Source organism: Poecilia mexicana, unplaced genomic scaffold, assembly GCF_051168715.1.
Source record: "Poecilia mexicana isolate PSO_F unplaced genomic scaffold, ASM5116871v1 scaffold_15, whole genome shotgun sequence".
NCBI classification, from domain to species: domain Eukaryota; kingdom Metazoa; phylum Chordata; class Actinopteri; order Cyprinodontiformes; family Poeciliidae; genus Poecilia; species Poecilia mexicana.
Window position 1 is genome coordinate 22,173,039 of NW_028263384.1, and position 26,331 is coordinate 22,199,369.

At 38.6% G+C, this 26,331-nt stretch overlaps 1 protein-coding gene across 1 annotated transcript in view; it reads right to left on the bottom strand.

Annotated features, from left to right (window-relative positions):
* The window catches only part of plpp4 (phospholipid phosphatase 4), a 45,441-nt gene extending 19,412 nt beyond the window's left edge, over positions 1-26,029 (bottom strand). Inside the window, exons 1-2 of the mRNA XM_088012988.1 lie at positions 25,453-26,029; positions 1,089-1,197 (exon numbers count right to left, since the gene is read on the bottom strand). Coding sequence (XP_087869114.1) covers positions 1,089-1,197; positions 25,453-25,541 — 198 coding nt within the window. The 5' untranslated portion in view covers positions 25,542-26,029. The remainder of the gene's footprint in view (positions 1-1,088; positions 1,198-25,452) is intronic.
* Between the last annotated feature and the right edge of the window lie 302 nt (positions 26,030-26,331).

Below are 26,331 nucleotides of genomic sequence, written 5' to 3' on the forward strand. Positions count from 1 at the left end.
CAGGGATCGAAGAGCCAGTCCCTCAAACAGTTCACAATGAAGTGAGATAAATAAGCAGTCATTTTAAGCAGTTGTTTAAAATTATTTTTGCTTTATTTTATATTTTATATCAGTTAAAATCCAGTGCAACCAGACAGTCCCTTCACAGGAGCTGAAATATCCAACATCACATTTAAATAGACATTTTGACTTGAGTAGAGGAAGAAAAGCGTTGAGACGCCACAAAAACTGAAAACACACAGCGTTTTGTTGCCTGTAGGCATTTTTGCCAGCTGTTACAAATTCACTTCACTGGAGAAAATGGAGTGTCTGACTAAAACTAAACATTTCTTCCAATGCCACAATGCTTGGCAGAAAACTAGACTTGAGGACAGTTATATCAACACAAAGAAGCTGATGTAAGAGTTGGAAGTTTTTCTTGTTCATTAAAATCTGGGATGGTTTTTAAAGGCCTCAAAAATTATAGCATTAATCAAAGCAGCAGTCAGGAGGCCTCTGACACCTCTGGAGGAGCTGCAGAGATCTTCAGCTCAGGTGGAAGAATCTCTGAATGAAAATGGTAAAAGTTGCCCAGAACCAAAATACTAAATTTAAGGCCGACAAACTGCTGGTTCCTGGAAAAATAACACATTGCGCTGCAATTCTTATTGCACTTTTGAACTACTGGATAGATTTTCTGTCTCTCTTAACACACCATTCAAGTCATGAAACATGGTGGTGGCAGTGTCATGATGTGGGGATGATTTTCTTTAGCATGTGCAGTAACACTGGAGTCTGTCCTGTTCTTCAGGTGGTAGAAGACTGACTTTGTAATTGTCTTTATGTGTTTCTGAAGAGCCCAGCCCCTCACTGCGCCCAGGCTTTTGGGCCTGATCTGGGTGAATTAAAACTGTAAAAATACTTTCATTACTAATTAAAAGAAAGATAACTGCCATGGGAACAGTTCCCTGACTGCTAAACAAACAAACTCTGGAAATGAAAGTCAATCTCTGAGCACCAATGATAAATAGATGCTTTAAATCATTAAAACAGTTAAAGAAGATTCAGAGGAAGACTACTCTTTCTTTTGAGATATGTAATGTACTTACAAACATAACCCTTTTAGGAATGTGGTCCGACTCAACCAGAGGATTCCTGTAGAGCCACAGCTCCTCCGGTTGGATAACTCTCTCAAAGGGCTCCAAGAACTCCGTAAACCTGCAGAGAAAAACACAGCAGAGTTTAGTTCTTACCATCTAACGGTTTGGTTTTTAGCTGCTAAAACAAAAACAGACTTTTCATATATTATCTGTGCTCTGGTTGGATTCAGTACCACACAGAAAAGGGTGTCTTAGTTTATTTTACTTTTTATTTTTGTGCTGTCCAAGAAAAGCTCAGGACTTTGCCTGACATCCCCTGCTGCCTTCTCGCACACTGCGTGTGAAAGAACAAATTAGTATTCTGCTGCTTTCTCCGTCCCTCCGTGGCCAGTCGGTGGTCTGTCCCACACAACCTTGTTCTTTGTCATTTTAACAAGGTCTTTTGTCACTATGGTCTAAAACAGTTCAATGCCCTCCTCTCCTTTGGAAAGAGCTCCAAGATAACTAAAAACAAAAGGCTTTGAATATGCTGAATATGGTGATTTAATGAGTTTTCTTCCTAAATAATGCAAACATCAGAGGGCATGTTGATGAATGTGTGAATTTTGTTCCTTTGTAGTTTCTTGGCAAGTTTAAAAGTCAGAAAATGTTCAAACATTTATGAATAAAGGGCAATTATTTATGGTATGTTTTAAGAATCTAGTTTTTGACTGTAGCGCCTGCCCTCCTTTTCTTTGAAACACATTTCAAATTACCGTATCTTGCTGTGTGATCCTGAACTTTGGGGAGAGTTTGTGGTTTTTTCTAGTGTTTAAAGGGAACTACCTGGTTACATCAGCATCAAGGTGTTTCTCAGTGGACAACAGTTTGACACACATAATAAACATACAAGCTGAAAATGCTTAAAATACCTGCAGACCACTCTGGACCACTCAGGTCTATTCTGCAAATCCAGAATCAGAACCAAACGTGGAGAAGAAGCTTTCAGTTTCCGTTTCACTAAAATGAATCAAACATCCAGAAAGTTGCAGAAATACTGAGTTAATTTAAACCAAGGCTAAATACCCATTTAGAGCTGACTTTGATTAATAACTGCTGGAGCAGGATAAAGAGTAGCCCACATTCCTAATACAATGTAATGTTTTAGATTGTTTGTTGTTTTATTTCCTCCTAATCATGTAAAGCACTTTGAATTGCCTTGTTTGCTATGCAGATAAAATTACTTTGCTTGCCTATAATCACTTTGCAGAAACTTTGTCCCTTCATTCTCCTTTGTCTCTTTGTTACACATTTTACAATAATTCTGGATTCTGATATTAATCCGACCATTATGAGTTACAAAACCTTAACAAAGCTGAAAGCAAAAACTTGGTAAATGTCTTTGAATATTTCATCACAAAGTCCACAATTCAAAAAAGTGGAGGCAGCTGTAACTTTTTCCTTTTCAATAACTTCCTTGATACTAAATGTGATATTAAGCAAGGAGAAACTGGAATCAACAACTTCATAAATTCACAATTTATAAACAAACCTAAACAGGATCAAATAGTTTGAAACCACAGCCTTTTGATTTTTAAAACTGAATTTGTTTTTTGTCATAACTTTCAATAATTCATACTCCAAAGAAGAATATATATAAAATTAATTTCAAAAGAAAAATGTTCAGAAGTGGTTTACCAAAAAATGTCTAAAATACATGATCACATAACGAGTTAAATGTTAAGCTAAATTTAAATTTTATAGATGAACTATGTATAAAAAAATAATCGAAACATAAAACACTGCAGCTTAAAGCTTAAGGACTAGCTGTGCAGGTCACTGTGAGGATAAACTGTAGAAATTCAGCAGGAAGAGGGAATCAATTATCCAAAACTTCAACATGTCCTTCACATCCAGCTGTGTAAAACAAACAGTTAGCATTGGCTAGATAGCATGAGTCTCCTTTAGGTCTCTCCAAAGTGATTGTTCAACAGAATTTCTTGTTTTTCCTCTTAGTATTTTTCACCCAAACACAGAGCCTGTGAGAAGTCAGCTTGACATTAGACTGGAAATATAAAGAGTTCTGCACATCAGGCAGAGGCTGTGAAAAAACTATTGGTTGGTTTGCTGATAGCTGCATGTCAAGATGTCGCTACAAAGGAGAAGCCTTATGTTTCTGATTCAGCTCAGCGGTGCTGCCTTCTCTGGAAGGGGCATGCATTAAACCCCACCCTGCGAACAACGTGCCGCATGCTTCATGAAATAATCCAACTTTTTTCTGTCATCTCTGTCATGTTCAGGCATCAGCGGTTGAAAGAGTTATTTTGGTTCCTGGGGACTAATGCAGGGAAACGGAGCGCAGACAGATAAAGTCAGCTCAGACCCCAGCCTCAACTTTTAGGTCATTACATGCAGCGATGATCCACCTGTCAGCCTGGAAGGCTTATCTCACATCCAGCCCACATCCTAATTAGTTTGAGACACACACTCCCCCAAGGTATCAGCTGCAGGCAGATCATTTTTCATGGGTGTTGTTGGACTGCATGGGGTGTTTGAGTTTATTTATAATGCATATTATTTGTTTATTTGTGTGTTATATGATCGGATGGCAGAGACGGAGCAACATCATCCAAAAATTGTATTTTACACAAGTGGACATATTTAAACATGCAGGAAAACATTTCACATGGAGAAGGTTTCTCCATGTGTTACATATTATTACACATGATCATTTCTGCATCTGAAACGTGGTGAAATGTTTCACATGTCACACTTTCCACATTTGAAAGTTAATCCCATGTGAAGTGTTTATTCACATGTTGAAATATTGTTTTGCTTCCCATGTATTTGCCTGATAAAACTTATTTGACATGTAGATGTCATCAAGTTACTACACTTTAATTTTACATGTCAAATCTGTCAGAAACAATTTTAAATATTTTCAACCATAAAAAATGACCCAAAATAATTTCCACATGTAAAACCTGTTTACTGCACAACGTAATTTCTATGTCCAACATTTACTTAGAAGAAAACTTCACATCTAAAATGTTTTCCACATTTTTTTCAAATATTACTAACTGCCACCTGTGAACATGTTTACATACCATCACACTCTATACTTGGCACATGACCTACATTTTTATATTTCTAAACAATAAACTGATGTTCACATTGGTAACATGGGTTAAACTGTGACTTCATAAAAACTTGTTAAAAGCAGACAAGACAGTTGTACTAATATTTGCTTAAAATTATATTCCCCTTTTGAAAGTTATTGGAGAAATACATGTTGACCTACAACAATCAGAGGACAAAGTAAGAATGTGAAACGAAGGTTAATGTCTGCTGTGATGTGGAGCTCAGAGGGAGGAGGAGTTTCTGGTAATTAGCCTGTTGGATGTTCAACGTCAGCATGAATGCATAAGCATTTGTGACAATTTACTGGGTGAATAAGAATGAGACTCTGATTGTTAGAGCGCTGACTAGAGAAGCACTAATTAAGTTCAGTCTAATGCATTATGTATGACTTCAGCATCAGCATCACAACTAATTCCAGGGGTTCCACACTGAAATGTTCGGCTTTCACAATTTACAGCATAGAGATGTTCCAAAAAAACATTTTCTGAGTGTAGAACCGGATTTGAACGGCTGTCACATTTGATTTTTATATGTAAGACATAAAATGGCATAATATGACTGATATTACGCACAATAAATATGTATGTTTTATTCATAAAGAAATAAAACAGGAACAGATAACACTGAATATCTTTGTTTTTTTTAGTCCTTAGAAAATATTTTCACCTTTTCATGGCTGATCACTCTAATTAAATGAAAATGAAAATCATTTTTGTCTAAAAGTCTTTTAATATTATGAATTATGTGTCACATTAGTGCTAAAGTCGCTGTTAAAAGCCTTGTCTTTTTATTCCTTTGCAGAAATGATGATTTTCAGTTTGGCTGAGGGACATTTTAAAGGTCCAGGTCCAAGTGATGTTGCTTAAATGAATCCAAAGCATCTTTTAAGATGCCAAAGTTAAAAATGTATTTGTTAATACCAGGGTTTTTACTGAAATGAGGCTGAAAGGCAGACAGTAATGCATCAGCTGGAGAACAGAAGATTTATTTTGTTTGCATAATTAAAATGGGAAAAATGTTGATTGCAGTCCCATTAGTAGAGTCTGTAGAGGTAATAAGTTACACAGCATGTGTGTCAATTTTTCCTGCTGGGAAATAATTGTAATTATCCTAAAAAAGAGACAGACAGGGAGGAGCAGGCTGCGTTTTAGAAGCAGCAATTTACCCGTTCAGAGCAACAACAATATGTAAAGTTTACAGATGGAAGAGATCCTCGCTGGGGGCTTTATGGCTTTTGTTTATGATATATTTGTTATTAAATTTGTCCCTCTACGTGGTGTAAACAGGAAGCTGTGAAAGCCAGTGTTACCTTAAGCTGTATACCCAGAGGGGAGCACAAATGAACACAACAGAGCCGTGATAAAAGCTACTGCAGTGTGAAAATCCATCAGAGGGAGAGCAGGAAAGGCTTTCCCTCAAAGGCAGACTAATCAGCCGCCGTATCGCCGACTGTTAGTTCATGTTGACTCTATGTGAAACAGAGATGTGCTTTTCCTGGAATACATGTGGTTGGGATTTGTCAGTCCTATTTGTAATGATTTCTGGAAATGTTCCAACATCATCAGCCATTCCATTCTACAAACAAAATACTTTCATTTCTACTTTTTTAAGGGAAATTATCTGGATTAAGTCATATATTTTATGAAAAATGCAGTGTGTTGTGTTACAGAAAGTGCACTCAGTGATTGTCAGCTGCTGTGGTGTACCACAGGGGTGAGTGTTGGGACTATTACTTTTTAGCTAATTTATTAGTGATTCAGCAGAATGTTGCTAATCAAGTGTAAGCTGCTTTTGCTATTGCTTCTATATATATAAAGCAATATATTCTATATATTGGTTCTCTCTCTCTCTCTCTCTCTCTCTCTCTCTCTCTCTCTCTCTATATATATATATATATATATATATATATATATATATATATATATATATATATATATATACATATATATATTCATGTATATATATAATTAATTTTTTTAATTATTTTATTTCTTTTTTTTGTCATAGTACCTCCAAGAATTTAAAACTACTTTCACCCTTGGGAACCAAAGAAAATAGCACAGCACAACTTCTTAGATTTTTCTGTCTGTCCTTTTGTGTGCTGAGGAATTAAGGAAAATGTGCCATGTTGTGTTTGATAGCTACTGAGAGAAATAAGCTCTTCTATATTTTTGCTAACTTTAGGATTTAAGCTTTAGAATAGGAGGCTGATCCAGAACAAAGGGTGAGAAAAACTGCTGACTGGAGGCAATGCAGCTAAAGGTCAACCAACATGGAGACTCTATGAAGGCAGTCAGAGAATAAAGCATTTAAAGAAACAAATTGGTATTGGCATAACTTCATGTTCATAAACGTTGTATTTGAACGATTATCTGCAGGTTCAAACATTATTCCAGCTCAATCTAACATCACAATGAAGGCCTCCTGCAAAAAATCAGACTTCTGACAGCCAATAACAATTTACTCTATAAACTGTTCATAAATCTAGAGCTCAGTTCAGATCAGGTCCACAGAAACATCGTGAACATGCTGGCAGCATTCAGAGCCTCCTGACCAGCTGTGTTACAGTCTGATATAGAAACTGTCATGCCTCTGACCACACGTGCCTCCAGAGGATTGTGCGGTCTGCTGAGCGGATCCTCTGCAGCTCTCTGCCAAGCCTGCAGGACATTTACACTTTCCTCTGCATCCATGAAGCCACCAGCATCACGGAGGACCGAAACCACCGCTGTCACAAACTGTTTACCTCCCACCTGCAAGATGTTTCTGCAACATCAGGAGCTCGAATGCTAGACTGTGCAATAGCTTCTTGATGATGATGCTACAACAGCTTGTTTTAGGTCAATAATTCCTTAATATCAATAAAATAAAGTACTACTTCTCATTGTAGGTTATTTAACATATAACAAAGGAAAAACATCTTGTTAGGTGGGACAATCTGCCAGTAGAGCTGGTTCATTTTCATCAATATTAAGAAATGATTTATTTGCTTAAAGGTTCCTAGACAGCTGGTTTGTCTCATTTTAAATGTACTAAGATATTTGCACTAGAAACTAGACCAAACATACTTGTTCAGATTTTTATATTCTGCAGTGTTGTAAACGAGAAAAACGAGAAATGTTGAATTGCTCTGTCTCTGCTCCAGTAGATATTGCTCTGTAGTTGTGGGATGTCACCATCCACCGTTTTCAGGAGATATTCAGGGAATTTGGCCCAGTCAAAGTTGATAGAATATGTGCACTCAGAGAGTCCACATTTGGCAGCTGGGCTTCCTAAGTGCGTGTTGTGTCGGGAGGGAAGAGATCGTAACGGAGGTCTGACCATCTGCCATATCTGGGACAGAACTCAAAACGACTTTTCTGGCCAGAGCTAAGCGATTATTACCGACTTCCTCCGTCTGATGAGACCCGCATGTCAGCCTCTGCCTGTTACTGGAGGTATTTAATCATACAGCAGGAAGCTATTGAGATTTAGAAGCTATTAGGAGCAGAGGTTGAGTTTCCCTGTGGGGAATTCTCATCATTTTACTGTTGTGAGTCTTCTGGGTAATTTATCAATGGTAAAGGCCCTTTCTGCCCTCATAAGCTATCAAATGAAGCTAGAGGATTGCCCTGTTTAATGCAACTCAAGGGTTGGTTGTTGTTGTTGAGAATAAAGCGAGTTTCTAGGAAGCCTGAAGAATGCTGAGAGGGGACAGAGCAGAAGATGCTCACATGGCTTTCCCATTTCTGGCCAAGTCATTTCTCAGGGGTGGACGGGACGCAGATTGGCTGGTCTGGAGTTGCCAAATGTGTAACACACTGCTGGAACGCAGCTCGAGTTGTCTGTGCTGAACTCTTGGAAATATCAAATAGAGGATGGCACAGATTGTGGGAGTGACTCTGAAAAATATTGATATTTTTAGAATATGTTTTAAAAATGCTCTTTTCCACTTCTTCCTCTGTGGTTCTGAGTAATTAATGATACACATCACAGGGAATTATCCTGTGGAGAGCCATAAAGAAAATGCAGCTTTCATGCTCTGGTTTAAAAGCTGAGCATCAACTAAAAGAGGAGCAACATCAAGATGTAGAGAACCTCAGAAAATTACAGCAAATTCATGTTAATTCCTCAGAATACCTGGAGTCTGTTGGTGTGTTCTGAAATTCATTTGATCAGCAGTTTTCAACCATGATCCAAATCATTCTGCTACTAATTTAAAGCACTGATTTAAGGAGCTGTGAGTGATGCATACTCCAGAGCTCCTCTGAATAGTCAGTTTATTAATTTTCCTAATGAGTGGTGAAGTCAACTTTCATTACTCTCACTCCAGAGTTTTTACAAATCTGTGAAAATGATTTCAGCTCTTAATGATCATTCCTCCCATTCTTGTCCTAAAATGTGGCAGGACTGATCGTTTTGTCAGGTATGCAGGTTTTCCTCAGTACATTAGAATCTTATCCAATTTACAGTGTGTCCTTGGTATTTCTGGAGGTCACAGTTGAGACTCTCCTGAAAACACTCGTAATAATTCAGACATCGCTACGCATTAATACTCACAATGGAAACTGTCGTAGTCCCACAGCAGAAATTAAAATCTACAGTCTTCCTTAACTTTGCTTTTTGGAGCACAACCAATCAGAGTCAATCAGGAAAATGAATGGTGTTCCTGAATTGGCTGCTTTGCAAGGTCCAGCCAATAGAGAATCAAGTAGCATCACACTGAGGTAGTTCAGCTTCACAGGCTCCATTATCTGTCAGACATTTTGGATTTTCTAAACAGAACAAGCCATGAGTACTGAACCACAAACAGGCTTTTATCTGTAATTAATTCAGAAGGTCAATGTCTTTTAATATCTTTATTCATTACATGAAGAGTGACAGATTTAAAGAATTTAATAAATTCTAATAATTTTGGCTTAAATCTAATGAAAATAGAGACACCAAGAGAATTATAATTTCACACTGCAAACATTTACATTGCAACAACAGTTATCTACTAGAAAACTATGGACAACAGTACCATGACTGGACTGTCATGATCATCTTTTTGACAGTTCAGTCTAAGCATCATTGCTGATGGTGGCAGCCAGCATGTTGATGGAAAGTTGAGTGGAAGGAAAAACTTTGGTATCAAAAAGTGCTCAACCAAAAGGAATGATCTGAATTCTGAGAAGATTGTGAAGCAAAGTTCTTTCAAAAGTTCAGAGACAGAACAGCCAACAATACATGAAACAACCTGGATTTCTTTCACACCTGAACACAGGATGATCATCTCCATGGCGAATTGATGCTGTTGCCATGACAAAGAATTAACTGCATATACACAGTACATAATTTTCAGTATGCTGGCATTTCTGTAAAAAACATTATGAATTTTGGATTTTCATCATCTGCCAGCTGAAACTGAAACTCAGATGTTTTGATAGTAGTTGCATCAGACATGCCACCGTTTGTTAAACTCCCACAACTTTACACTCAACTCTCCACAGCTGCTCAGATTTGGCTTCAGTTTCAGCCTCTCTCTCTCCACAATCCTGTGTCTGCTTTTCCAGCAGAATCAGATATCAGCTCCTCAGGCATGGCTGGATTAGAATGAAGACTTCTGGGTAAGGATGGTTTAATAAAACACCATGCAGACGGATTACTGGGGAGGGAGGCGGGTCAAAGTGAGGCGAGAGTGGATCTGACTGACAAACCAAGGACATGTTCAAGATTTAATTATGCTTCTTTATGTCACCATTAGTGGACCCGAGCTCAGCGCTGCTGTCTGGAAGACTAACGCCAGCCATTATGTGCTGCTGATTTAACAGGAGCTGGGGGATAATTGCACTTTTTAAGATCAGAAGTTTCAATCAAGCTGTAAGCAATACACCAAAGAGCTTCATATTGGATTAAAGGAAACCAACACAATTACATTTATAGCTGCTTTACTTTTGTGCAGAGAAAAGAGCAGACAGCTGGCAAACCAGAGGAAACAGGCTGCAGAGCAAGAAGGTGATTTTATTCAACCACTGAAACAAACGCGTTTAAAGATCAGTGGCAGTGACTGCAGGAATGGGGCTTTGACTGAGCTCTTCTGTCTGCCACACCAAGCAACACACAGTTTGGCTTCAACTTATTGGAATAAACTAAAACAAAGGTCGATCTGTGGTTACTGGTAGCAAATTAATAAAATGATTTTAGAAACAGTTTATAGAAAATCTATTTTTTTATTTTTCAATTTAATCTTCTCTGAGATGAACCAGTATGTATGTTGTGTTTTTCACATTTCTGCTAATCTATGACTGTAATGCTGAGGAAATGTTGAACATGAAGTTTTTGTGTTTTTAATAAAAGATTAAATAATAAATAAATTGTCCAGTGGAGACCTGAACATTCTGGACAGGTGAGATTATGAACTAGAGATCATCAGATGAAGTTACACTCCTTAAAAAACTCAGGAACAGATTTTTAAATCCAGATAAACCCAACATTTCAAATCAGAGGGAGACTTCAGCACCATCATGTATTTTTCCTACACTGCTTCCACTATTCATATTGATTTTATCTTTATTCTATTGAAATCTACAATCTCTTTGATAAGCTTGTCCTGACCTAAATGGGCAGCAACACACCGAGTTCATAAAAAAGTCATGAGCAACAATAACAGTGCATCGTAGCTAATGACAGTTAGCATGGTTAAGAACAGAAGATGTCAGTAGCTGATTTCTAATGACTGGACATCCGGAAAAGCAACAGAAAACTTTTCAGGGAGCTTCTGTTAAAAATACTGGACTCTTAAATCTCCTCTGGAACTAAACATTTCTCTTATTGGTCTCTGCTGTATTTTCTGGGAGTTGCTGATGTGCAAAAAAAAAAACCTTGACTCTAAACAGAAAATGTTAAATGTACAGATTTGGGTTAATGACTTTAGTTGATATTTCAGGTTAGATCTTGGGTTACAGTTAGGTTTTAGGTTAAAGACTGGGACTGGAAGTGAACGACTGAATGTCTGAAACCAGAAACTTGTTTTTCTGAAGTCAGATAACTTTTTATTATTATTATTACAATTTCTCAATTCCAAGTTGGTGAAATCCATCTAAACTTCCCAAACCTAAGTACAGATTCAATATGGCTGCTTTTACAGAGTGGATAAGTACATTGTTAGCATACTGTATTGCTAACAGTAGCTAGCCTCACTGCTGACTTCCACAATTAGCAAAACTCAATGATTTGCAGACTTTCATCCAGAATGCCACCTACTCTGCATCATAACGCATCACTGCATTAATGACAGCGAATAAAACACATACATACATAACTCCCAACTGGGAGGCTTCTCATTGTTTTGGATGAGCAGTAAAAGCCATATTCTTTGTGTCTGTTTGTGTTGGCGGCTCCAGTGAGGCTATCGGCTGAACGTGTCGGGCATGCAGAGCATCGGTCCTGTCAGAGGAGGGAACCGGTTGAGTGACACTCAGCAACTCCCTGGTGGTTTCCCTTCTCACGACGGTTAGCAGGGATAGGAGGGGGGAGAGGAGACGCTACTTCACTTGTCACAAAAACCCAGTTGGGGATAAATTGGAAATACAGAATCTTTCTCTATAAGTACCTGAATGATAGAGAGAGCTCAATAAAAACCCACAGCATAATGAGGCTCCACAGGGACGGAGATACGGCTGGGCAGTTTTTTTATCAGGAAGATTGCTCCAGAGACGTTAATGTATTGGAAAGGTCAAAGGTCTCTTCATGAGACAGATGTCAAGTAAGGCAGCAGTCTGAAGCAGACGGGCAGGGATGGATTTCAGAAGAGAGCATGCTGGGAGAGAAACCGTGGCAGGAAGTAAAGGAGCCAGATGTTTCTCCTGGAGGCAGATGTTCAGTCTCTGCAGGTCCAAAGCTTATATTCATGCACATGCTGGGAAGCTGCATCGACTTTAAAAGGTCCAATTGTTTCAGCTCATTAGATTTGTTGAGCTTTCAATGTTTCCTAATGACGATTACTAACCTTGTTTTGCCGCCACAGTCACACACCAGAGAACATAAACAGGGTTTCTAGATGAACTCTGATTTTTCTCATAATATAAGAAAAAAATATATTCAAAAACAGAGATGATTGTTTCAAGGTGCATGTTAACTGTTGTTAGGGGAAAAAAACTTGCTGCTCCAATATTTCTTTGGAAAACTCTTAAAATTTTAAAAGTATATTTTTTACCTTCCTGAAGGAAGGAAACTGAGATGTAGCCTCTATACCTCTAGTTAGGTTTCAGATGTGTTCACATAATGCTCTGTAAACAACTTAATGCTTTATTTATTCATAATTAAGTCCTTCTGCTTCAGAAATGTTCAAATCCTTTTTGCAGAGAATTAAGCTGCAGTGAAAGTCATTCCTGTAAAGTTTAGTAAAGATGAGATGAAAGTTTAAGTGTTATTAGTTATTAGACACTGACAGGGAAATTTCTCCCCAATTTTATAGTTGGTATAGTCAAAGCTCAGATTGGATGAAGAGCTTCTGTAGATATCGATTTCCAACTTTCACCTCAGATTCTTACAGTGATTTAGCACTGAACTTTGACTAGGCCACACCAATGCATGACTAAGCATTAATTTAAACCCAACTCAAAAATACGCTTAGTCCCAAACGGAGATGAAATGTAATTTATCATCAAAGTTTCTTCAGAGTTATTTAGATGTCTCTCCTGTAGCAGTCTGTAGTACAGAGGCTCTGAAGGAGCCTCTGTCTGAAGACACTGTTGTTGTACAACAGTCCCATCAAGAAGAAACTCATTGTTTATAATAGTCTTTATTTGATGAATAATTATTATTTTGGATAATAATCTCCAGAGTTTGTAGAGCAGAGCCCCAACAGAAGCAGTCTGTTTCTCATCTTACTGAGTTTTTTACCCCACTGATTCTTACAACTCTACAGATTTATAGAAGATCTGCAGCATCTTGCTGCAAACACTAAAGTAAAGTCGTCTCTGTCCTCTGGACTGTTTCTCCGCCGCCTCCATTACTTCAGAGTCTCTTAAAATCTACAATCTCCTTTGTTTTGTTCACACTGAGCATAAGAGGATTGTTTCTGCTCCATGCCATAAAGCTCAGTTAAACTTAATTAAAGCTGAGGAGTTTTAATTAAGAACATTCCTTTAAGGCTGCTGTTTATAGAAACTCATAAACAATCTCAGGCATATGAGGTAATTAATTCTCTGGCATCTGAAGATGCAGTGAAGTTAAGAAATATGTGCTCAGTTTAGACAAACAGAACAATATTGGCAGAAAGTGCCAATAAAACCTGCTGCATTTATTGGCACCCCTGGCAAAGTTTTTATATTTAGAGACATTAATCTCAATATTTAAAATGTTTCCTCAATGTGAGAACATTAAGTGTGGAAGAAAGTATATCAATAACAATTTGTTTTAAAGACAGTTAAGAGGCACTCTTGCTGTTAAGAGTTGGTAAAAACTCAATTTTGCAAAGATGCAACACTCAGCCTGCACCTGAAACATTTTACAAGATTGAACTTTTCATTCCTTTTACAAAACCCTTTTCCCTTAATGAGTAAATCAGCTCAGATGAAAATGTGTGTTCTCAATAATAAACTTAGCTAATAAATGCTAATAAATTGGGCTTTTCCCCATTATATTCAGACAGGCTGACATCAGAACTGTACGTCAAGCATAACAGAAAAATCAATGCTAAGAGAAAGGAGGAAACAAAGATTGAAAGAATTAAAGACAGAACCGTTATTGGCTGCCACAGATTGGGCCCCGGCTGGGACTGGAGGCTGACTGTTATCACTGCTCTCGCTCTCATTGTTCCTCCTGGCAGACGTCAAAGCTGACAGCAAACAGAGACAGATTTCAGTTCTGATTCAAAGTGACGCACGGATCCCCTCAGAACATCCGCCGAGCATTAAAGCCGCCTCACAGCAGCATCACAACCTGCAGTTTACAACACAAGCAGCCAAGCTTTTTCCTCTCTGTGAATTTGCATTTAAGAACAACAAATCTGGACTTTTACGGATCTGTAATCACTTCACACACAGCTGCTGATGTTCTGCTTTACCACAGTAACTCTCGCTCTTCCTGCCTCAGGCTTGAATCCATTAGATTTTTTCCTCCTGGGTTTCTGTTTTTATTGTCTGCCCTGCCACTCAGTGCAGAGTTTTATCATCATTCCAACTTTTTCTCCACCACTGAAAATAAAATCCAATTTTTCCGTTGTCTTAAGGTCTGTACTTTCAAAGCCTGCTGCCACATGTAAAAATAAATAAAATTGCTTTTTCTAGTTTTGATTTCAACATCTGCTTGCATGACTGAACAATACATTTTGAATTCATACAAGAATTGTGGGATAGATCCTGTTTTCTTGTCTTTTCGCTGTGAATGAAGACAATGTTTTACACAACAAAGACACAATAAATCAGATCCTTTCTGTGTTTCTGGTTCTCACCTCAACTTTCTGTTTGGTCTCTAACAATTACAATAAAATCAACTTAAACCCATCTCCTTCCCCTGGTTAATGAGCTTTGAGAGTTTATAAAGGTTGGTCTAAAAGCCTCTATCAGCTTTCTGATAGTTTCTCTGATTCTCCTCTTCCTCAGCCTGACTCTGGGGTTAATTATCTGCAGGTCACTTAATTACAGGGATAATTGGACTTCTATCCACTAATAAAGGAAAGTAATACAAGATATTCTAAAGAGAAGGATTCGATTCATTATTTGTGTTACCTACTATTGAGTCATTATGTCTGCTTTGCAATAGGACTAAAAGGCAATCAGTGTGTTATGTTTCCATTCATCCATTGTCTTCCTCTTACTAAGATCAGCTGCTGGAGGTTACAGTGGATTCACTTATTCACTGATTGTCTTTGTAAAGCAGATCAAAATATTCAGCAGTAAATGATGGTAGGAAGCTGAAACACAACCCAGGAGGGCTGCTGCTGCTGATTGGCCGAGAAAAGAAAGATGGTGGATGTTAACCTCTGCGCATTAATGCTTGTTCAGATATTTCTGGTGTTTGAACTATTAAAGCAGACAGCTGTTAGCAGTTTAATAAGGGACTCTGGTCATTTTACATTTTAGCTACTGGTCATGAATCCACTGTACACACAGCAGGACCTGCAGAGGGACTGGAGGATTTGACCCCTAATTAGAGCTGGTCACCCAGATAACACATATATTTTTCACATCATTTGCAGTAATTGCTTTGCAAAAGGACTACAACTTATTAAGTGTTATAAAAAATATCCATGAAAGAATCATATTAGATTTCAGACTCCATTCAGTAAACTCTTCCACATCTGAAGCTGCTGCTCTTCAAACCTCTCAGTGAGGCGGCAGGACTGAGCAGAGACTCTGTCCTGTCAGGCATCTGATCCAAAGAAAGAAATTACATCCATGTTTAAATCAATCTACCTCCAGATTTTCTCTTCAGAGCTACTTAAGCATCTGAAGTTGAACACTAACCTTTCTAACATTTTCTTTAATTTACACTTTAGCTAAGTGATGTTAGCATGTGATTTATCTTGTCCTCACCAGCTGAAGGAGCATGATTTGAAATCTAACTGGGTAAATATGTAAACATATAGAAAATGTTGTATCTGCTTCAGGATCTCAGAAAGAAAAGAAACATTTCCTGATTAAATGCCTGAAACGTCTCAACTGACAGATAAAACCTGAGCCTCTGGTCAACTAATGTTACATCAAACGGCTATTTTAAATTGTTATTTAATGGACGGATGGATGGATTTTTAACAAAGTGTCAGTTCTGATTAGCATCTGTACGTCCTGATTGTCTGCTTTGTGTGTAAAAATGAGCAGATCCATCATCAGGCTGATTAGTGAGCTTCCTGCTGTGAAAAGTCAAAATGACAAAGGTGAACAAAAAGTTCTTCATTGTGTCAAACTTGTTGAGTCTCTAATCAGCTTGTGGAAAGTGGAACGCTGCCTGTGTTTAGCCAATGAGAGCAGCGGAAGCGGACAGCTTCTCCTACATGCTGCAGTCAAGGACAATTCAATCAAGCAGTCCCTCACTGTGTCTCCCAGATGAGCTCTAATCACAGCTCTGTAGTTAGTGTTAGGGAAAACACACATCTGAGTGATATTAAAGCGTTTGCAGATTGAAAGACTGGAGCGTCGGAGGTCAAGCTCTACAAATCACTTCCATTAAAATGGGAAAAGGTCGCCGAGGACACCAGGCAGGAAAACAGCCAACCTGAGCAGCCACTATGAAACCCTTCTACCTTTAAGATAACATTTGCTGAGTTCACCTTGTAGCGTCAGGCAGTGAGCCCTGCGGTACACCGACTTCAGAGAAACCGCCATGGAGCGGTCTGACAGCAGAACCCGGGCCCCCGAGGGACTCAGGGAGGAAGATGAAGGCTTTTCCTCTGGGACAAGGACCTACTGCTGTATGTTTAGAGGAGGCTGAAAACGTTCTAGGTGTGTGTGTGTGTGTGTGTGTGTGTGTGTAAGTGTGTGTGTGTGTGTGTGTGTGTGTGTGTGTGTGTGTGTGTGTGTGTGTGTGTGTGTGTGTGTGTGTGTGTGTGTGTGTGTTCAGCAGAGTCTCATTCATTTCCTCAACCCTCATCGGTCTTTGTGTGGGAAGCTCCAAATGACAGTACTGGAATAAATATCAGGAAATACCTCAGGCTGAGACCAATAACCAATAAGGATTAATTATCAAAGGCGTGGCTGTGTGTGTGCATGCCATGCGTGTGTGTGTGTGTGTGTGTGTGTGTGTGTGTGTGTGTGTGTGTGTGTGTGTGTGTGTGTGTGTGTGTGTGTGTGTGTGGGCATTTTCTGCCTCTGAATTGTATTTCCATGTTCAGCTGCTGGAAGGGACATGTTTCTATCTGACATGTGAAAATGTCCAGCCTATGAATAATGAATCGTTTTGTGGTCAGTTTGATTTTTAGAAAAGGATTGCATTATTTTCTGTTTTGAAGTGAAATCTAATTTTTCTCTTTTTTTGTTTGTTCCATTTCACAGTAGCGTTGTCTGAATTACTTCTTTCTGAGAACATGCTGACAGCGTCCTTTGATCCTGGACAGATTGTTTTCTTTAAAAGCCATTTCCTGTTTCATATATTTAGTCCCTTCAGTCGTCTTCTTTCCTTTCACTGCTGAGCTTCTGAGCCCATCAACGGTTGTTTACTCTAAAACTCCAGAAAAAGCAGTAACCCCCCCTCCACACACACACACACACACACACACACGCACACACACACACACAAGCGCACAGAGAGAGATTGTCTTCTGAGCTGACTCAGACTCTTCAAAACAAATGATCTCTACATTATAATGACTGATTCCACTGTCATGTGGAATGGATCATCTCCACAGGTTCAATTTATTTTAACTTTTTCATAGATATAGACATAGACATATAGATGTAGATATAGATGTATTTCATTGTTTTTCTCACAAACTGTTATTTGTGAACATGATCTATCTACAAATATCAATTACAAACATGCATCCAAACGTTTTTGTTTGTTTTTTAAAAACCTTTCTGTGTTAAATTATATAATGGCTATAAGAGATGAATTCATAAAAAGGTCTTTCATGTACTTGTCTTTATTAAGGGCTCCAAAAAATAAAAATAAATGCATTACAACCTGACATATTCATAGTTTAGAATGTTACTTCAAATTATTTTCAGAAAGTTTTTATAAAGCATATCTATATTTTTAAACCTGCAATGCTGTGTGACGACGGTGACAGGAAGCAGCCAATCCAATGGAGCCATTTTTTCCCCCTTTCAGCACCAATTGGCTGAAATAAGGAAAACTGCCGTTATCTTGGAGGTAATGCTAACTGCTTCCACTGTGTGTTGATTCATTTTAAAATACATTTGTGTTTGAACTATTAAAATAGAAACTTCTAAGCGCTTTTAAAGAGAATCTCAAGCATTTGCAGATTTTATCTTTTCATCTCTGAGCCCAGATACTGGAGGTTCACTGTCTGTCAGTGTAAAAGCCTGTTGCCTCCTTACTGGGTAGTACAACATGCAATGGCACTGAAGGCATTCTGTTTTATTACATTATAAATTTATGCATTAGGATAACATCTGGGTTTCTTTAAGAAAGCCCACGGCTGTGTAATGTGATGCATATGGAGCAATAAAGAGAGGATGAGGTTGGATAAATGACTGCAAGGACAGCAAGCCGTAATGAGCCGATCAAACGATAGTGAGGATGGAAACGCCACAGCATCAGAGCGGAGACAGACTGATCTGTCGGGGAATCCCTGCTCCCGGCGTTCCAGTCAGCCGCTCAGAGCTTTCCGTCACAGATTCCTCCTGCCATGAGAAGCTCTGCTTGTTCCTTCTGCTAATCTTTCCTCCACAGGCGTCATCTGATGCTCCTGCTTTCCACTCATCAGTCCCACATCATGCCACTGTTCTGGAGGATTCAGAATGATCAGGTCCAGAAATAAATTAGAATGTTTTTGAACAGTTTGGTTATTCAGTAACTTCATTCAGTGAGTGAATTTAATTAAATTCAGTTTATGAAACTTTATTTGTCCCCAAAGGGGAATTTAAAGGCAAAAACATATACAATCAATCACCTACACCTCTAATATTACACAGTAGTTGTAATGAGCAGAAAGTTTCTGACAGGATAACTGACAGAGACCTTTAAGCAAATCAAAGAAGTTTCAACAGAGTCGAGGTCAGAGCTGAACAGTAGTCTGTTTTAGCCAAAAACATTTTAAAGTGTGTTTGGGATCATTTTCTTGTTGGAATAATAAACTGGGTCCAAGTTTTAACAATCAAATTAAATAAGTTACTTTTTTAAGAACAACTTTTAGACTTAAACCTGCTTTACTCCAGCAGATAAAATCATTTACAAACATTTTCAGTTTCACAGTTTTTAAAATGAGACTTTTTGACATTAGACCACAAAGACTAAAGATGTTTTTGGGGAACTGGAGGTTAAGCTGTCAGACACGGTGGTGACAGCATCAAACTGGCTGTGGAGCAAAGTTATAAATATTGTTCAGATTCCTCATTCAAACAGAACATCACTGCCAAGGATGGACTTTAATATAAGCCACTGGCAGAAATCTATTTTCTCTAGTAAATGCCTCATATTTTACATCATTTTCTGTTGTAAATGCTCATCTTAAAATATTTTTCTCTTGCTTGGTTTGATTGGATTCCAGCTGGCCTGATGCTTTAGAAAAACTAACTATGAAAAACTAACTATGCAGACAACAAGGATTGTTTTTATCACAGGAAACAACAGACTCTCTCCTGGTGCTGATTCAGACTAAAGAGACGTGAATGAAAGTCAGCTGAGGTGAAACTTTCCTCAGCATTCTGGGTCTGAAGCCTCTGGGAACGATTCAGCCATCAGTCTCCATTCTCCAGTCCCTGAACAATCACTTCATCACACCCTGAACGGCAGCATTTTTACCGTCCTGAATTGAGTTTTTCTTTTTATGGAAATGAATTTTGGACACCTCTGGAAGACCGTCCCACTGCCTCCGTGTGTCTGTCTGTTCCTTTGTGTTTTATGGTTCGTTGCAGCGGTATGAGATGCTGCTGCTTACCGAGGGACGATTCTGTACTTCACATTAAAATTCCTCTGGTAAAGCAAAGAGTGGGGTTTAATTATGAAGCTGTATAACACAGGCTGTAATGGGAGACTGCAGGAGTGCAAATATGTAGCAGAGAGCTGCTTCTGCATGTGCAGCAAATTCACTTCTAATCACAGTTACTTCTGCAACATAAAAAAGAGCAAATAAAGCAACATGAGCTTTATTGATTTTAATCTCGCTGCAGATGAGATGTTTGCTGTAATAATAACAGATTTCAGGCACTGTGGTGATGTTCAACTTGTGTGAGGGAAAAACTTTTTTAAAGCTCAAGTTTTTCAGTTTTTATTATAATCTAATCAAAATTGACCTTATTTTTACAAGTGGAAGCAATATTTTTCTTAGATTGCCATAGTTTATTAGACTGACATGGTGCATTATGTAACGCTGGAATTATTTTTAAGTACCACCACATGTCAGAAAAATACGGATTTATTTAGTTGACATCAACTTAATAACCATTTCTTGAAAAACTATGTGGGTAAAACCACAAGGAAAGATTTAAAGAATTGAATCCATACATGAATTCAACTGAAGGTGTTTGTTACAGTGAGGATGGCAGCAATTTTACCTGTTATCTTACTTCTTTGTGTGTATTCTTGAGTCTGTATCTGTGCTGCTGAAGTATTTCTGTAAATAACTGGACGGACCAGAGAGGCGCGTTTGATTCTGTGAGATGCAAACACAAACTCATCCTCTGCTTCCCTGGAGTCCAGCAGAGTTTTCATGCTGTGCTTCCTTGATATGCAAATATCAGAGTTTTATCTGAGAGGTCCATCCTGCCGTCACATGAGCAGCGGCACACCGAGGCCGGAGGCAGGCAGCCGGACACACTGCATGGTCAGGTGAGTCTCTGGTGGGTTGAAACACAAAATGACTCCACCGAACCAAAGGAAACCAACTGGAATCTGGAAGCACTTTCCTGCCGACAGAAGCTGTTTCTATTGCGAATGCGAGTAAATCTTACAGCTGAAAAAAATCTCCTGATCCTAGCACAGAAAATATTAACAAAAAAACATGAGTTTTTAAAATTGTTGTTTCCATTAAGCTAATTTATATTTTGTAATTTTAATTTGCACACTTTTATGATCAACTACAATGCAGCTAGTGATTGCTGCATGAATGCAGAGCAGACAGCAGACAGTAGTCCACACATATTAATTTAAATCATGATCAATATTCTAGATTAATTTAAACTCAGGAAATTTATGTCTGAATGATTCTAAACCGAGTATTACCCCATTATTCCTCCCACTAATTATTCTCCTGATTAAATGAGTCACACCAGGCTGGTTTCCTATAAATACAGAAATAAATATAAAACTGAGTTAGTGTCTGTGGAATAAACAGATCTATAACATCCGGCTCACTTCAAAGAGCCAGAAATCCCATCTCTAGGATGGATGATCAGACTCTTTCAGAGCCAGTACTCCCTCCAAAACTCATATTTATCATCGAGCGCTGGCGACTTGACATCCTCCCTTATTAGCAGTTTTCTTTAGTTTTATTGAGCAGAAAGCTCTGATGACACTGCAGCAGCTCAGCTAATCCAAATCTCATCCTCCCCTTTATTTAAACCAACAGAGCTCTCAGTCCAAAGACTGACACTCACGAATCTGAACAAAGGTTTGCCATCGCATTGGACCGAATCCGAGAGCTGCTGCTAATATTCATCACAGCATCATATGCACAGAAATAAACATCAATAAACTCATTTTACCTGCTAATAACCTTAATCATCACTCTTATGGCAACATAATCTTATCACATCCCACATGCTGTACATGCAAGCAACACATTCTTTTCTTTACCACTGTCATTTTTTAAAATAGAATAATCGATCAAAGCTTTTCTGTTGGCACAACATGAAATCTGTTTTGCTTTGTTCGTTGCATAGAGGAGCAGTTTGTTTCTTCCAGCCAGTCAGTCAATCAAGAAGCTTTTAGAAACACAACAGAGTCCTCAGAGTGATTATAGGGTCTATTTTCTCTGAATCCGCTCTTAGACTAAAACAGCAAAAACAACCTGCTGTTATTGTTGCCCAATGACCATTAAAGGCAGCATGCTTCTATATTCGTCAGTGATTTTATATGAAATTAGCTTAAATGGCTACATAGTGAAACTCTGTACCTGTGAGAACCAAGTGGGAAAAACCCAGCTCTGAACAGATGATCTCATTTACACCAACACCAACAGAAGCAGAACGATCTCCAGCCAAAATTAGATTTTTTCGTTTCGCCTTGCATCGATCTGTTTTCGTTTACATTTCACCTTTTGGTTTAAATGCTATAGATCCAGTTCTTCCTGAGCGTCCAGCTCCAGTCTGATGTGTTCCTGGTCAACCTGAAGCCACAAACTACACCAGAGTTAATGTCAGCACATCCTGTCCGGCGGAGAACACACCAGAGGCTTTTCAAAGTAAGAGCAGTAGCTCTCTTTTAAACATAAGCTAACTGTTGCCAAAGGAAATAAAACATTGGCTCTCTTCCTGTGCTTTTTGTATCTGAGCAGAACTAAGCATGCAGAAAAGTATCTGTTAAGATCCTGCTCTGTTTAATCAAAACCAGGCACTGAGAAAATTACAGCAACTTGCAAGAGTGATCTCTGAATAAAAGACGATCTCCTAAACTAGAAGAGAAGTTATTCAATTTCAAGCAGGCTTTGGTAGATGTTCACAGATTGGAGCGATATGTAAGGGCAGTAAGCGAATATGTCACACTAAAATTAAAATCCTATTGGGAGATAAAAACCAATGAAGCTGCAGAGACACACAAATGTAACCATGACCTCTGACTTTTACATTTTTCATTTTATTTATTTATTTTTTTCAGTTTATGTGACAAACTAATAAAAACCTAAATTATAAAGCTGCAGGAGGTAAAGTTTGAAAAACAGAAGTTTTTAAGAAGGGGCTTAATTGAGCTGCACAGGTGAAATAATTTGGTTAAATGTAATTATAAGTCCTGCACTTCACAACACTGGCTTTGATGGGAGAGAGGAAGAAAGCTTTGGCTAAAAGAAATCCACATGAAGTCAAGTCTGCAGTTTGTCTCAAGACTCACTTAAAAATATTCCTGTCTAAATAAAATGTGGCTGAAAAGTGAAAAATGAAAAGATGTTCACATTGAGACACATTTTCACATCTACACCTGAGACCAGGTTCAAACTTCCAGCGACTTAAACAGAGAGCTCAAACAATTCATATGTAAGAATGGTTTAGTCAAAGTAACAGCTTAAATCCAGTTGTGCCAGATCAAAGTGGACAAAGACCATAAATATTTTTTCAAGGTGTAGTAAAAAAAAAAACATGAAGCTTCTCAGTAGTTTTTCCTCTTTGACATCAAACTACAATGAACTACATGGCAGCTGTGGGTCTTAAATCCTGTTCTGAAGAAAACGACACCAGCTGACCCCAATTATCCTGCATGTACAGCAATTTTTGACGAGTCAAGAATGCAATCTGCCACTTCTCACATCCACACAGCGTCAGCCTCACATCTGAGAGGATCCAGCTTCAATCGCTGCTGGCCAGAAAAAAAACTCCAAAAGGCATAAATTAAAGAAGTAAATATAAAAAAAGAAAAACATGCCAGAAATATTTTATGTGGCATAGTTGTGTAAAATGTCATGTTTATATGATCATAAAGAGAAGAAGCAGATACCCCTGCGTTTGCTTTGTCTGTAGAAAAATAATATAAAATCTCTTGGTTATTCTGATCAAGGTCGTTGTGACTGGAGGTTTTGTGGCAGGATGCAGCTCTGTGTTTATGATGGAGCCAGTGGAAAATTACTTTTCATGTGACCCTGAGTACTGATCCATAATACAAAGAAAAGCTCCAATAATTGTAACTCTCACCGGCTCAGACGTACAAACAAAAACCTAAACCAGAATCTTCACTGCTTCCTTTGGTCTGGACCTGATTCTGTTTCACACTCTGAATGTTCACCAGGAAACTCATCTGGACTGCGTAACACTGACAGAGCAATTAGCTAATGCTGAATATTAATGATCACGTAGAAGAGCAATGCAGGCAGAACAGCTGCATTCTGCAAACTTGAACAATTTTTTTTTCCTGAGAAATTTAAAAAAAAATGTACTTCTGCCTCATCTGTCCTCTGAGAGGCATTTCTCTCTACTGTCTCCACATGCTTAATCAGGAGGTGGGGTTGCTGTAAAGTCATTAGTTCCCTTAGACAAACGACTTTTCACCCACTGGCTTCCTTGTCTCTAATCATAGCAGAGGGTCTGCTGGTCGTCTCCAGGCATCGATAAACGGGAGGGAGGCACTGAGGACAAATTGCAAGTCTATGAAGGAGAAGTAAGGGAAAAATGTAATTATGCTAATGCTCACTCACACCCAGGTTGAATGCATAGCAGACAGTATGTGAGTTCCTGGATCAAGGGAGGAAGCCATGTTCCCTACAGAGAATAACTGCATGCACAGGGACGACATCCAGACTGACTGGGGTTGGAACCCATGACTTACTGCAGGGCAGCAGCCTTACATGGGGTTATCTATTTGTTTGCACCAAAGATTAACAAATGATGTATCTGTGAACCCAATCACCCAATTGGGTTGACCATCCCAAGTCTAGAAAAGTTTAGAAACAATTTACTTCACAGTACAGCACATTTTCTCCAGGTTGGTATCTTCAATGAGACTGATTCCTAAAACAGCCCAGGATCCCAAACATCAGGAAATCGACGTTTGTCTCCTGGGAGACGAGTTCAGATGCTTCAATGAAGAAAAACCAGGTGTGAAGACGCTCCTGTGCTTTGATCAGTCAAACAGCACAATCGGATGAAAGAAGAAACTTGGACACATTTCTGTTTTACTGACAGCTGCACTGTAAACTACAGCACTTTATGAATTATATGCTGCATATTAGTCATTAATTTATTGATTTTAAATGTTTTATATTGTGTCATCAGTTTATAAGGCAAAAAATATATATTTTGTTTGCTATTGAATGTCTATGAATAAATTCCATTGGATTTATTTTGTCATACTTATATACGTCTGGATTTGAATTTCAACTTGAGTGCATTTATAGTGAAACTAGCATTTTTTATTATTATTTTATAAATTCATTGCTAATGAACTGAACTCAGTTGAACTGAAACAAATTTAAGATGAGAAACCCGGAAAACAAACCTGATAAAAACGGACCAGATCCCTCCAGGCAATAAAAATTTAATAATTTATTATTTTCAAAGGTTACACCTCTCTGACATGAATCCTCCATTCACTGCTTCATGCGAGCATCGCCTTGCTTGGTACTTGTTGAGAGAAGTGCTGAAACAGTTATGAGCCGCTCTAACCTCTTTCCAACAAAATAATAATAAAAAAAACTATTAAATGAAATGAGATTTTTTTAAGTAAATGCAATCAGATCTGTCCATGTCAGAGAATAAAACCTGACTTTTTTTTTTTTTTTTTTTTTTGGTGCAACCTGTTAACGCGCCGCCAGCTGCTGCGGTGCGGGGATCCGTCCATGGTGCTGAACTGCGGGTTAACAAAGACCCAAAAACCCAAAGAACCTCCGTGTGGCTGATCGATCTGAATGTCAGAGTTGAAATCATACAGAAAATCTATTTAATCGGCGGTAAAACTCACATTCTGTTTGTTTCGTTTCTTTTGTTTGAGAGAACAGGAAACTCAGCTGCTCGAGGCTTTTACTCACACAAAAACTCCGAAGAGCAGAACTCGGATCCCGATCTCCAAAGCCAGCTGCCGCATGTCTTTCCTCCGCTCTGTGGGCGAAACATTCATGGTGTTTGAGGAGGAACGAAAAGAAATCCGTTAAGTGAAACGACCAAAGGCAGTCCCAGTCGGCGCTGCGGGTTCTTCACTTTTATAATCCGTGGAACCAGAACTCCCAGAGGCGACGCTTCCTAATCACGCACTCCGCGCGTCTCCATTGCCGTTCGGTCACCTGGAGCAGCGGTCTTTCCTTCAGCCTCAGCCTCCTCTGCGGTTTGCGTTAGTGTGACTCTGTTACTGGCTGCCAGCTCCTTGAACTGCTTTCTGTGGGTTGGAGTGTGGGGAGCGCAAGAAATCAGGAAATATGGGAATCGGTTCAGGTGTTGGATGAAACTGAGAGGCAGTGAAGGAAGACTGGAAAGTAACGGGAGACTCTGAGCGTCACGCCTCTCTCTCTCTCTCTCTTTCCTCTCTCTCGTTTTGCATTTCTTGGCTTTACTTTGAAGGACCAGATGAACAGAAGTTTCAAACTTAGGACCTCGCACCAACTGACTTACATTCAATCATTATGGAATTGAACGTCTGATCAATTTTGGTCTCATATGACTGGAATAATGAAACAATAATTAAAAAAAACTAATTTGGAAACACAAGTTGGAACTTATTGTTTAGATTTATTTTCCTTTAGCTGTGGCCAACATCACTCACGATGGCAAGTTTTAAATCTAATTATCCTTTAGTAAACCATCATGTTTCTTCATGTCAGCAGGTATTACACTTCTGGAATGAGCCGAGGTCCAAAACACAACCATGTCAACAAAGAATACAACATGCTCAAAATCAAAATCTTCTAAATAAT